At 52.4% G+C, this 13,419-nt stretch overlaps 7 protein-coding genes across 7 annotated transcripts; 4 read left to right on the plus strand and 3 right to left on the minus strand.

Annotated features, from left to right (window-relative positions):
* Positions 1-134: 134 nt before the first annotated feature.
* E0L32_002923 (uncharacterized protein) lies at positions 135-614 on the minus strand (the record flags this gene model as incomplete). The annotated part of the gene is made up of 1 exon (XM_031137166.1): positions 135-614. The coding sequence occupies one exon, from the start codon at positions 612-614 to the stop codon at positions 135-137; it is 480 nt and encodes a 159-aa protein (XP_030999533.1).
* A 1,314-nt stretch (positions 615-1,928) lies between these two features.
* E0L32_002924 (uncharacterized protein) lies at positions 1,929-2,501 on the plus strand (the record flags this gene model as incomplete). The annotated part of the gene is made up of 2 exons (XM_031137167.1): positions 1,929-2,063; positions 2,133-2,501. The coding sequence occupies 2 exons, from the start codon at positions 1,929-1,931 to the stop codon at positions 2,499-2,501; spliced, it is 504 nt and encodes a 167-aa protein (XP_030999534.1).
* Positions 2,502-2,851: 350 nt separating this feature from the next.
* Positions 2,852-4,591, minus strand: E0L32_002925 (uncharacterized protein; the record flags this gene model as incomplete). Its single annotated transcript, XM_031137168.1, has 2 exons — positions 2,852-3,330; positions 3,391-4,591. The coding sequence occupies 2 exons, from the start codon at positions 4,589-4,591 to the stop codon at positions 2,852-2,854; spliced, it is 1,680 nt and encodes a 559-aa protein (XP_030999535.1).
* A 2,991-nt stretch (positions 4,592-7,582) lies between these two features.
* On the plus strand, positions 7,583-7,928 carry E0L32_002926 (uncharacterized protein; the record flags this gene model as incomplete). Its single annotated transcript, XM_031137169.1, has 2 exons — positions 7,583-7,585; positions 7,641-7,928. The coding sequence occupies 2 exons, from the start codon at positions 7,583-7,585 to the stop codon at positions 7,926-7,928; spliced, it is 291 nt and encodes a 96-aa protein (XP_030999536.1).
* Positions 7,929-8,688: 760 nt separating this feature from the next.
* E0L32_002927 (uncharacterized protein) lies at positions 8,689-9,336 on the plus strand (the record flags this gene model as incomplete). The annotated part of the gene is made up of 1 exon (XM_031137170.1): positions 8,689-9,336. One exon carries the CDS (start codon positions 8,689-8,691, stop codon positions 9,334-9,336), a length of 648 nt encoding a protein of 215 aa, XP_030999537.1.
* Positions 9,337-9,477: 141 nt separating this feature from the next.
* E0L32_002928 (uncharacterized protein) lies at positions 9,478-11,124 on the minus strand (the record flags this gene model as incomplete). The annotated part of the gene is made up of 4 exons (XM_031137171.1): positions 9,478-10,018; positions 10,077-10,714; positions 10,766-10,845; positions 10,899-11,124. 4 exons carry the CDS (start codon positions 11,122-11,124, stop codon positions 9,478-9,480), a joined length of 1,485 nt encoding a protein of 494 aa, XP_030999538.1.
* A 396-nt stretch (positions 11,125-11,520) lies between these two features.
* On the plus strand, positions 11,521-12,952 carry E0L32_002929 (uncharacterized protein; the record flags this gene model as incomplete). Its single annotated transcript, XM_031137172.1, has 4 exons — positions 11,521-11,672; positions 11,733-12,141; positions 12,194-12,588; positions 12,646-12,952. The coding sequence occupies 4 exons, from the start codon at positions 11,521-11,523 to the stop codon at positions 12,950-12,952; spliced, it is 1,263 nt and encodes a 420-aa protein (XP_030999539.1).
* Positions 12,953-13,419: the final 467 nt, after the last annotated feature.

The following is a 13,419-nucleotide window of genomic DNA, read 5'->3' on the forward strand; positions in this document are numbered from 1 at the left end:
GCCTTGACTCCCATGGATGACCAAGCCCGCCTGACGAAGCAAACTTCTCATTGTGAACCCCCATAGGTGGAAAACATCGAGTCCAGCCACTTCGTGACCGTCCCAACATCCATTTCCCATTCCACGTTTATGTCCTAATTGGTCTTGCGCTTGCTGTCACCACCCAGGCCGACACCAAGCACAAAGGCCACGCGAAGCACGGCGCACATGCCTGTGCAGAGCAGTCCGAACCAGTCTTCCGCCCTCCACATGGTAGGGCTGAGCCGGCCCTGGTCGACAAAGGCGAGGCACGTGGCGACGCAGATGATGACGTCGACCACAGCGATTGCGCCCTGGTAGTACTTCCACACGACTAGGTCCGAGGTCGAGCGCAGCATGAAGGTGCTCAGCGTAAAGGTGAGGAAAAAGAAGCCGGCGAGCTGGTTGAAGATCATGGCGTGGGCCGGGTTCGGGACGACGTTCGGATTGTCGGCGGGGATGTACGAGAGCAGGAGGAGCTGGGGCGCGAAGAGGCCGCCGTAGACGCCAGTGAGGGACAACACGGGGTCGATCCACAAGAACCAGAGCCAGTAGGGCAGCGGGAGCCTGTCGCGGGAGAATGTGGTGATAGCCATGATGTTCTGTTCAATGTTTAGATAATGGTGCTCTCAATATTTTGTCGATGGGTATAATAACTGATGCAAACTGATGAACGATGGAACTGGATGCTGAGGACACGCTTCATGCGTATTTATCCTGTCGCGGCGCCAAGTCCGAGGCACGGGTTGGATGTGCGATGTCATCTTTTAGCACAGCGCGTCGAATCCCTCGACAGCCTTCCGCCAATAGTATGTCTTCTTTCAGAAGGGCGATCCACCCCTTCTCTCTCTCCTGATTCAGGAGACATTCTTGGTTAGTGCTGATTCCAACCAGCTTGCTCAGAGTTGGCTTCCGCTCTTCACATTCGCATGGATTGATGACCATATGCCAAGGAGGCAATGTACGTATGTAGAGGTGGATAGATATCTCTGCCTGTAGAGGAGCAATCGAACAAGACAATTTTGCGTCATTGCGGTCAGACATGCTCAAATACACCTCCTCTCCAGATGGGTTTGCGCTCAATGCAGATCGCTCTTTGATGATCAAACGACTCACCCTGCTGCGGCGTGTGCATTATGCTATCAGCGTGGTGAACCTTGCAGGTCAATTTCAATAATGTCAGTCGCTGAGGACGAGCGAATATCATGACAGAAACAATCAAGCAAGTGATACATCAATATAAGATGCAGGTTCTGTGGAGAATGGCGTGTGAATATGCCCGGACACCTCTCCCAACAGGACGCCAGACTGCATCAGCGAAGCAGTTCTCAGGGCCATGGGAGACAGTGAGGTGGGCAGGTTCAGGTGTTGTACGATGCAGCAGCTTCGTGAGGGGTTTAAGACTAAATAAGAACCATGCGAAGCGACCCATCCTTTCGAACAACTTGCAGGCTCGGAATTTGAAGATAGATGTCCAACGATGCGCGAGCAGCTGACGTAGAACATGTATAGGGTATCGCATTCAGCTGACCGGTTTTGAGACCAAGTTGGTACACCATAGATTGGATGAGCTGTCGGTGTATATGCGCCCAAGGGAGCTATCACTTGTGTGTCAGTGAATGGGAGAGTCCTGCACAGGCTACGCGATCGGAAGTGGTGACTGTACAGGCGGTGATTCGAAGTTTCTCTGAGGTAGCACATACGAATCACTCATGGCAAAATATCGCTATATGCCTCAAGTCACGTTCTCGCAAGTGAATCAGAGTAGCTTTTCGAAAAAGCATAAAAGGCACCTTATGTGCCCTGTCTGGAGCCAACATCAAACATCAACCGCATCCAACGATTTTCTAAGACACATCTTCCAAGATACTTACACAAAAGACATCATTTCAAAGATCACTCCAGTCACAATGTCCGATACTACCAAGCACAGCGAGCTTCCGGCGTCCCAGCCTGAGGCCGGCCCCTCGGGCGATGCCGGCAACGACAAGCCTGTCGCCGCGCAAGACAACGCGAAGTCCCCGATCACAGTGAAGGCCACAGGGGTATGTTTCCTATACCTTTACATGACCCCCCAAGCGAAGTCCTTCTACTGACCCCAATATTTTTAACAGGGCGTGCCCTACGATATTGTCATCGTCCGCCCGCCCAAATCAGTCTCGCTCAAGATGACCAACACGAGCGACCTTTCCCGCACCATCACCATCTTCGGCAAGAACAGCTACATCCGTGCCTCCGAGCTCGAGCGCCACAATATAGAGCACTCTGGGGCCTCGATCAAGCTCTGCTGGGTATCCCCTTTCCTCGATGCCCAGGACGAGGGCGTGAAGGGGGACGGCCAAGGTCCGAATCTCCTTTTTCACAACACCGAGTTCATTGTCCTGCAGGACGACGAGATGAAGGACCTTCCAGAGGCCGTGATGGTGATGCTCGGTTTGACCCGTGACGATGAGCTGACGCCGGCGGTCATGCGTGCGGCATGAACGTGTGGAGGTTATGGTTGTGAAGTGACTCGGGGAGGGAAGAAGCTTGACTGGAGTTCATGAATCACACCATCGGCACAATTTGTGTCCATGATTGGAATTTGCTTTTGATTGTTTCGTATTTTTGGAGCCTCACTCGCAGCACTTGGCGATTCTTCATACGGAACTATCCATTCACCATGGTAGCAGCAAGTGATAGGGCAATATGAACCAGTACTTCTTGGATTTGATGTTTAATATATGTAACAGTAATCGTACAGCTGTGACTAGTCGTGTACATCGTCTTACACTATGATACCTCGTTTCTTACAAGTCTCCCGCTCTGGGTAGTCACGAGAAAGCGTGCACCTCTAGACCTTCTCCTCATTGTGTCCAGGAATGTTGGGCTTCTCCCCGGCGTTCTTCGGCCGGCCTTGCCGGCCCTCCTTCCTCGCCTTCTCGATCTCGGCAGCGAACTTGGACCGCTTGCGGATCTCCGGCCCGTGCTTGTAAAAGTAAAAGACGGGCGTCGTCACGAGGACAGCAATTATGGCCAGGATGGTCGAAGCCCACTCCAGCGGGTGCTCTTTGCCGATGTTCTCGTACATGGGCGTGGAGTAGATGGCGGCGATGCCGGACAAGAAGTCGCGGGCAAAGTCATTGCCGCCGGTGGCTGAGGCGGCGTAGATGCCGTATGCTGCGACAGTGTAGTCGATGGATGACTGATAGATGGAGTAATTGGCGATGCCGACGAGGGAAGAGAAGATCATGGGTGCGATCCAGTGGACCCGGGGCGGCCCCAGAGAAGTCCAGGCGAATCCGATTAGCCCTATCGGTTCCAGAAGGATTACTGAAGGAAGAAGTTAGCTTGTGAGTGCAATTCCGGAGCGGTGGGACCACCAAGACTTACCATATCGTAGCCACCAAAGTCTCGCTTCGGGCGGTACAGAGTCAGAGCCGTACTTGCGCCTCTTTTGCCGGAACATATGGATCGATGGCAAGAATGAAAAGTACGCGATGATGTAGCCAACCAGCAGCGGTATGAAGGCCAGGCTGATACCAATCGTGCCGAAGCCCCATTGCTTGTACACGGGCTGGAAGCCTTGGAGGAAGATGAAGATCAAGTTGTCACTGAAGCCACTGACAGCGGACAGCCAGGCAATGATGGGCTCCGTGATGAGCATATAAAAGGGTCGGCACCAAATGACGAGTACCTCGCGGAAAGTCAAGCCCTTGCCAGTCATCTTGCGAACCTCGTTGGGGCCGTACACCTCGCCCTCGCCATTTTTTCTCCTCTTCTTGGCAAGCCTGTCGAGAATGATTGTGGCACGAGTCTCGGGCACGAGGACAAAGTGCAGGAGCTGAACGGTACCTCCGGCGATGAGCTGGGTCCAGAAGATCCACTCGAGCGTCTTGTTCGCCTCGACGAAACCACCGACGACGGCGCCGACGACGGAGCCTCCGACAGACGACAAGACGAGCCAGGCAATGGCGTACTCTTGGTCATCAGGCTCCCACATGTCGGCAAGCACACCCAAGGTGACTGAACCGCCTGCTGTGGAGAGTCCGCCTAGGAGACGGCAGACGACCAGAGTGCCATAGTTGGGGGCAAAGGCGCAGGGCAGCTGCCAGATGTTTACAAGCAGCAGACTCAGCTGTTGGGTTGGCCAGCGGCCGAGTTCCTCAGACCACGGGGCCCAAAGCTCGCAGCCAAAGGCGTAGGCACAGAGGAACGTGAGCTGGGGGATGCGTGCGACCTGCTCGCTCACGCCGAACTTGTGGGAGACGTTCTTGACGGCGTTGGCGTAGAGGCTGGCGTTGAGGTTGATGCTGATCTGGATGAGGAACATGACGGAGAGGATAGCCCACTTCTTCCATGTTGGATAGCAGTAGCCGAGATGGTGATACTCGTCGGCCTCGAGGAGTTCCCGCTTGCCATCAGGCAGCTGGGTCCTCTTGTGTTCTGAAGTCGCCGTCCCCGAGGGACCCAGGTGCTGCCCGTGCTTCTCGGGCTCGACAACCGTCTGTTCGCTGTCGCGCGGTCGGGCATGCTCGATGTGCTCCTCGCGGTCGGGCGAGGCCTTGGGGTTCCCAACGTTGGAAACGCCCATGTTGGTGTTGGGGTTGGAGGAGTTCGCCATGGCTTCTGGTCTGTCTTGGCCCAAAGCTTGGCCTGTCTTGGACTCACTAGAGTGCCCGTGAAACAAGAAAAGGGGGTGTGAGGACTAGAGACGCTGAGGGCTTGGATGCCGTTGCTTTCTAGGCCCTTGGCAGCGGCTGCTCTTGTATGTGGACGCCTCGCGAGCGACAGGCACACGGGATGCACCTATTACGGCCATGATGTAATGCGCCCAAGAAGGAGGGTGTTACAGTGGAGGTGGGACAACAGGGCTAGCGGCACCTTGGGGCTCGTTTTGGTGGATTTGCGGGCTGATCAACTGCCAAGACCCTCCAAATAAGCACTGAGGGCGGCGTGGAGACAGCGTGCGGCTCCACCAAAACCCCAGACCGTGCCCTATTAGAACCCACTATTGACAGGTCTGGGGCCGTCGACGCTACGTTTTCCCCAATTCTGCGGCGTCGGTCGTGCCACACGCATAACGTCACCGCACCCACAACAATGCACAGAGATGCTCGATTGTTTCCCGATCCAGGCCTGAGGTGCATGGGCGTTTATGATGTCAAGTCCTGCCCCAAACAAAACCTTACCATGTTGCATGCTTAGCAGACACTCCTTTCGATGCCGATTCCCGACAGCAGCAGCTCCACCGCAGCTGGCTCGCTGATGATACAACCTCGACCAAATGTAGCAGGCTGTTGTGGATGTTCTTTGCTGGAGATGGCGTGTTGGGTGTCTCGTGTCTACCAATCCTCTCGGGCCCGATGGGCATTCACACCGAGCTGACCCTTGGCTGCACGCTTGCGTCACCCCCGGGTTTCAAGAGCAACCGGCAGAGGCGGGTCGGGGGCACGCGACCTCTCTGCTACAGTCTTTCTGTCTTTCCTTTGCTGTGACTAGCTTCTAAGACAGGTTTCTTGTGCCGAATATCCCGATATGTCCTCATTTCCACGTCGAGGATCGTCTTCCTCTTGTCTGAGAGAAACGGTAGATGCGTGATTCTTTGGGATTGTGAGGTGAGCGAGTCCCTACTCCCTAGTATCGTATTAGCCCACATCGAGAAGAACGGATGGTAATATGATAAAGGCGGAGAATCAGGGCCACTTATGTGGCCTTCCATTGATAGCATCGACTGCATACCAGCAAGAATCTTATGCGCTGGGTCACTCTAAGCAGAGTGCATCGGTGCAAGTCTTCCCGTCCAACTATCTCAAAGGGAGGGGAACGCCAAACATATATGCTGCCTAGGATTTTCTTCTTTTGCTAGCTACGGAAACCTTTATGGGTCACATTTCTGGAATCTTAATCTATTTACTACCCAAGCTATAAAGGATAGGGGAACGACAGCGATCCCACAGCATATTTTCTCCCACGATATTTCGAACGGACACATCAAGCTTGGACACACGCGTCAATCAAGCACTCTGGGTGGTGAACTGGCCACCAGGACTGTGAACCACCTTGGTGTTGGCAGTGCTGTCGGTGAAGTCAACGGTGGCTTTTGTAAGGCCCGCCATCTTACAGTTGGAAACCTGATCGGACTGGTAGTCTCCATAAGCGATGTACCAGTCGCACCTAGTATGCGCAGTTAGTTTGGGGCGTGATGGTGGCAGCGGCAACCGACACCGCGACGAGCCAACGTAGGCGGAGTACTGCGAAGTGATAGTAAACCTGACAGTGCCGGTGAGCCCGTTCGCCGTCTGGCCGTCTCGTACTGTGGTACTTATGACCAGCCGACTCGTAATCGGGTTTGTGAGGTCGATTTCCTTCGCGTCGATCGTATCCCTGTACTTGTTAACTCGTAAAGTGTTCTTTGACAGGGAGACCCTGTAATAGCCGTCCCATGTTCACATTCTGTTGAATATTGAAGACAGCCAAGTTCTCAGGCCTCAATGCTCAGCCAGCCATATACTTCAGCTTAGCCATGGATTGGAGATTCCAGACAGCCACAGTGAGCCGTCAGTTCTGAACCTTTTGAAAACAATATTGCAGTGGACTCTATCACACTTGCGCTTCATAGAGGCCCTCTTTAATTATTCGAAAACCTAAGCAACTAATTCAATCTCAATTGCGTGACCTCCCAAAGCAATATCACACAGCCAATCCTGCAGATATTCAAGGCTATTGGACTTCCAGGGCGGGCGGTATCAGGAGAGCATCGATGTCGGTCTCGGCCGAGCACGCGTTAAGGCACGAGGACATACACAGAGTAGAATTAAGGTCGCGTATACAAATTTGGGGCCACGCGGCATCCCCCAACAGATCCCTTTCATTACGGACGCTATCCAGCTGCATGTTCGTGTTCGTATTGTCTGCACTGTGCAGGACAACGTCCAGAGGCGAAAAGGGTGCAGACCTGAAGCTGAAGGCGAGACGCGGAATTGTGATATGGCACGGATAACATCCCCGAGCCTGTGAAATCCCGAGACAATGGCCTGTTACGGGGCTACTCCGTATATCGGGTGAAAGGGGATGGCTGGTGTTGTCCTAGGGCTTTGCCTAATTCAGCCATACCCCTGCTTAAATGGAGCAGCCCAAATCCACTTATCCCCTAATTGAGAACAGGCCATTGCTAAATATATGGTTTTCTGTTCCAGCATCTCGATCCTTTCTTGGAGAGACAAGCCCACGAAGCGAGAAGTAATACAACCCACTGCTGTATCGATATTTGAGGAATGACTTCCGATACGTTTCTCCTAAGACAGACAACATTAAGGGAATGTGGCTGGCTGACTGATTGAGTCTCGGTCTATCTGCTCAGTATTGGGCCGAAGCAGGATGTCGTGATGTAGCCAGCTTGTCTGGACTTCAATTTTGTTTCTGTATTGTACGAATAAAGTCATTTAAGTACGAATTCTCCTGTCGGAAATCGATATTGAGGATCGACCAGCTACTTTCAACATCTCCCTCGACCTCCCCTACCAACAATCATAATCCGCCCCTAACTCCCACCCGTTTCTATTCCGTCCATCCAGCAGAAAATATGGTATTTCTTGTCTTCACACCTCAGCTATCAAGACTCTTGACTAATCTGTGAATAGCCTATTAACGTGGCGGTCAAATCGGTCGTGATCAACAAGTCCAGTGCAACCGCCAAGCTCAATGGCGGCGCACCGATCAACGTTGGTGACCAAACCACCATTGATCCTATGACAATTGCTACCATCACCTCTGGTGGGCGAGTCCTGAATCCTATCACTTCAGCTATTCATAATGTGAATACTGGGACCATTACCTTGATCGATGGGCATTTGTTTGGCAGGTTGGGAGTTTGGTGGGGCCCAGATGGGACATCAGGCCAGCCAGGGGTTACTGAATGGTTCAACTGAGCTTCAAAGCATAGGCGATGAGCTATAGTTGTCATGCTATAACACGCTCAATATTGCATGATGGTTTTACATGTTTTTCTCTCTAGATCCAAGAAGTGAAAGCTATCACGGGTTGAAGCACACCAGGTCAACAAACTCCGGAAGAGGTGGGTGTGCAAGATCACACAAGCTTACATACAAGTTGTAATACTCGCTCTATGCTGCTTCATGCCTCAGGGGCATCCGATACATGATCGTACGCACATGTACTATCGCAGCATTGGTAGGTCGAGGTGTAACCTCTGGGAAGGCCGAGACGGTTCGACGTAAGTCATGATGAAATTAGGTTGTGTGTGTTCTTCATTTCTTGCTCAGAATGTAAGTCCGACTGTTACATTTTGCACGCGGACTCTCTATATCCGTGGTATGGCTCCTAGAGACCATGACTAAAACAGTAGACGAGCTCGATAGACCACGTATCCGTAGTCGGATAAATAATAGACAATTTAGAGCCCGTGTACCGAGAGAGCTAATGTTTTCTTTGTGGAACGCTATCAACTGGCTTGACTCTAACCCCATATATCCGATCGGAGATGAGAGTTCAGTCTAGGTTGCGGATACCGTCGGGTCAGCTTGGCCTTGTGAATTCGATACGTTGTCTTCGTCTGGCTCTCAGGGAGCACGCGAGGCGCAAGTATACATATGTTGGTTCCTTTTCATATCAGCCTCACCACGCATTTGGAGTATCAATCTTCAGGCTGCTTTCCCAAATCAAGTCACCATGTCTATTCCCTCGACTCCACACTACGGAATCGTCCTACCTGATGGCTCCCAGATCGTCCACGGCGCCGGGGCTAAAGTCAAAGACCCGTTTACCGACATTCCCGTGACCTTGCATGAGCTCAGTCCTGGAAGTGTCGAATCTGGGCCTGCTTTCAAAGGCCAGAGCGGTTTCATCCAATTTGATACGTCGACGCGCCTTCCTCGCCACGTGCACATTTCCGGCAGCACCGACGGGGACGAAGGGCAGCATCTTATCCATGAGCGCATCTTTGTGGTGGGCGGAGTTGCTCTCGTCGAACTCAGCGGGCAGATCTACGTCATCCCTCCCATGAGCCTAGTCACCATCGCGCCCGGAGTCCCCCACACCTGGACTGCCTGTCCAGAAGGCGTGAACATTACAGAGATCACAGGGCTGCGTGCAAAGAGCGGAGAGAATCTTGTCTCGAGCGGCAAATTCCTCATGTTGTACGAATATGAGGAGATCACGGGTTTCTTTCCAACAGCACAGTCGAAAAGGCTGAACAGTGTGCGAGACTACGTTCGCTGCGACGATCTGGAAAGCATTCGTATACCCCAAATGAATGCTGGCCAGGTGCTCCAGCGTTGCCATTTTGTAAAAGACATGGAGATCATCGTACCAAAGTAGAGGCGAACGGCGGACATGAGACAAGTATTCAAGTCAGTTCGGGGAAATAGAATTAGCAAGTTAGCAATTTGTATCTCCAAGCCAACCCCGTGCCCAACCATCATTCTTGCAACTCTCAAGTTCAACCCCTCACTGGATGTTTTAAAATGTATACTTGAATTCTAGAGAACCGTCGCCCTCTCTGGTGCTCTCCTTGCCCTCCTGCAATGCTTTCGCCTTCCTAGCCATACGCCACTTCAAAAGCAACACGATTACGCCGACACCGACCAGTGCAACGAATTCAAGACCCAATGAAACCGCATTTCCAGAGATGTATCGCGGACCATCCTTGGCCGGGTAAATCTGACCTGATAGCACGCCCGAGACATTAGCGATGGAGGCCGCGATCGGAAGGGCTACCGATCGCTTGTAGTCGGGCGCAATGTTGCTTGAGAACCAGGCAAGCATCACACAGTTGAACGGGTAGATCCCGGCCCCGCAGAGAAACATGGCGAAGTACCCAGGCCCGACACTCGCAGTGCCGAGAGCGATGGAATAGCCGATCAAGACTGGTATCGGGACGATGACCAGGAACAGGGCCCGCTTGCGTGTACGATCCGAGAGAAAGGACACAACCGCTACTGAGATCGTTGCAAGGATGTAGATTGGAATGGTCAGGTAGTTTGCCTGCACAGACTTGTATCTATTCCACGATTAGTGTCTCCTCGAATGGGTGGCTGGAGATATGAGTGTAAGCTTACCCCAAGCCAAGGATGATGGTCGGGAGGAAAGTGCCAAATCCTAAGAGCGGCAGGGAAGAAGAAAAGAGCGTCAGACCGGTGATGTAGACAAGAGGGTCTTTCAGGGCCATCCAAATATGCTGTCGTTTCAGCCTATCCTCGCCCTTGAACACAGAGTCTAGCTGCTTCTTTTGCCGCATACACTCGGTTTGCTCAGCACTGAGAAACCAGGCTTTGTCAGCGCTTTTTGGGATCGTCAATACCGAGACGAATCCGACTGCCAGAGAGATTGCACCTTCAATGATAAATAGCCATCTCCAAGGTGCCAGTCCTCGTCTGGTGCCCATAGTCTGGATGCCGTAGGCGATGAGACCGCCAAAGGCCCCCGAGATGGTAGTTGCACAGTAAATAACGGCGACACGCTTGGCCTGTTGGTGTCGGTTCCAGATTGTGGAGATGACAAAGATCATGCTCGGCAAGAGGCCAGACTCGAAGGCTCCAAGCAGAAGACGGCACGCCATGGCTTGGCCGTAATTCTGGCAGAAGCCCGTTCCGATTGTAGTGGCGCTCCAACCGACAATGGCAACACTGAGGACTCGATTGGCACCGAAACGCTTGATCGAGATAACCCAAAGAATGTCACAGATGATGTAAGTGATCTTCTCATCGTTAGTCGTCCTTCGTTGGTACATGTGAAGACTTGGACTTACGTAGAAGAAAGTGACCAGATTGTTGAACTCCTTCCCCTTGAGCTTGAGTCCCTCAGAGAATCCAAAGACAGCGGCATTGCCTATTTCAAAGCATGAGTATGAAAACTCGAACCAGAATACATCGTCTACTAACCAATATTAGTGCGATCTAGGTATGCCAAGGTCGTGAGAAGAGCAAGCTGAGGCAAGAGCCAGATGTCAAATCTTCTGAGCGCCTGTCTCTCGACTTCCGGGTCCACTATAGGAGGAGACACTGTTCCATTTGCAGAAGACTCCATGGCTCGTAGGCCGTTTTCACCGGTAATCAAAGTCGGCGAAGAGTCGTCCGTGTAGCTTTTCTTGTCGGATTGCGAAGACATTGTGTTGGCTGCTGGGACGAAGAGGAGTCTCGAGAGATTTTGAAGGAAGGGCTCAGGGATCTCTCAGCTACTACATGATCACCCCATTTCTAGATAGGCACGGATCGTTACATAAATATACCCCGGTGCTCACCCCGGACAAATAGGTATCGCCCGGTCCACCTGATGGGGGCTTCCTATCGTGAGTTTTGCGGGGTAGAGAAGATAGGGCATACGGAGATGAGAATGAGATCTCCGAGAAGATAGCGTTAGCGCCCGGACTTTCTCATCTTTCTGTGATGCTTGTCAATATTAGCTTTCTTTGGCTTAGAACTATTTGAGGCACCAAGTCAACCGAATACTTGGGCTCCTCTGTTAAATGCTCGTCGAAGTAGACTCCACGACAGAGCTATGGCTATGACGTCCCCTACTGTTTTGATCATTGGCTGCGGTATCGCCGGCCCAGTCCTGGGCAACTTTTACAAGCGCAAGGGCTACCGTCCAATTGTTTTTGACAAGGTGCCAGAGCTGGGCGATGCGGGAGCATCCCTCATGCTGATGTCAAATGGGTGAGAACTCGCCAGTCAAGAACCAACATGTTTAGCAAATCAACTCACATATTCCATTAGCCTCAAGGTGCTCAATCTTGTCGGCCTGGCAGAGGCCGTAAAGGCCGAGTCTACCCCGCTCGCAGCGTTCTGGGACGCAAAGTCTACGGGTGAGGTGATCGGCCAGTCAGACCTTCCCAGCACCTTCGCGGATAAGTACCGGCAGCCTGCCGTGGGCATACGGAGAACGACATTGAACCTGATGCTCAAGAAGATGCTTCTGGATCTCGACGTTGAGGTTCGTGAAGGATGGGAGCTGATCGACATTACGGAGACCGATGAGTCTGTGACTGCGATCTTTGATGGTGGCCGATCAGTGACGGGGTCATTCTTGATCGGTTGCGACGGTATCAAAGCCGCATCCAGGAGGTCACTTCTCCGTAACCAGGGCCAAGCAGAGGATATTCCGGTGTTCACCGGACTCACTCAGGTAAGCAGTAACCGATATTTCTGAGTGGCTGTGATGGTAACAATGACGAAAGACTGCTGGTATCTCTGAGACTCCAGCAGCTTTGCGCGGTCTCGCCGCCATGAGGAACTGGTACGGCGATGGTGTGCACGTCATATCCTACCCCATTACGCCAACTCAAACGTCTTGGGCCGTGACTCAACGTGAGACTCAGGAGAAGGAAGAGACTTGGCGTCCCTACCGTCCTGATGAGATGACTGAACAGAGGGCGCAGCTATCTTCTCTCCTTGAGGGCTGGGACCCGTCAATCTTGAAAATGATTAATACCTCGGAGAGAATCATCAAGTTCGGTCTCTTCGATCGCGAGGAGTTGAAGCCATCGAAATGGCACTCTAAGCGCTGTGTGCTTGTGGGCGACGCGGCGCATCCAACTAGTCCCCATCTGGGGCAGGGTGCGAACCAGGCATTGTAAGTACCTTATGTATCTACCCGTGTCACCAGTTCTTGGACACTGACAAATTCCAGTGAGGACTGTTTCCACCTCAGTCACGCAATGCCATTTCTTGACCCCAACAGCAAAGACTATGCCGAACAGCTTGCTCTGCTAGGTCCTGGCCTTTCCGAGGCCATCTTCAAGCCGTTTGCGGAAAAGCGTCAGCCAAGAACAGCGCTTCTTGTCCAAGGAGCGCGAGCACAGGGAAATCGGCGGGTCGCTACCGGGTCCGGTGCTTGTAAAGAGCGGGATGCGGCTATCATGGAAAGTTACGCGAACCTTGCGGGCATCGCTGATAAGTTCGAGTCATTACTACGGGAACCATTCCAGGATCTATAGGCATCTAATAAATGGGAATGTGTCAGATAACAGTTCTGCAAGGCCGCCTTTGTAATGAAAAGCATCTAGCTTCTTAAGTCTCCGGAATGCTTCAGGTCATTCAACTCGATCGTGCCCGCTTTGGACAGATCAATATTAGCAGCGCTACAGCATGGCATCTTCTTCCTGTGCTTATCAGAGAGCTGACCAAACGGAAAAGGGGACTACAATTTCTTCACCAATATCTAGGCTACGCTGGCCGCCGATTGGGCTTCAATCCAGCGGACCTGAAACATTTCCGAGTTTGATATGGCGGCGGTGTTCGTGATCCCACATCTCCGAACTGAGGAGCACAGCTCCGAACGGCGTATCTATCCCTGGCAAGAGTAGAGAAGACGTCACTGCTGAGTTGGAAAGATTCTAAAATTGCATATGAGCGATTAGGGGAGCACATCAGAGGACCGAGATGTACGTTGTATCTTGATCAT

Source organism: Thyridium curvatum (assembly GCF_004353045.1).
Source record: "Thyridium curvatum strain D216 chromosome Unknown NODE_12_length_601061_cov_81.036774, whole genome shotgun sequence".
Classification (NCBI taxonomy): Eukaryota; Fungi; Ascomycota; class Sordariomycetes; order Thyridiales; family Thyridiaceae; genus Thyridium; species Thyridium curvatum.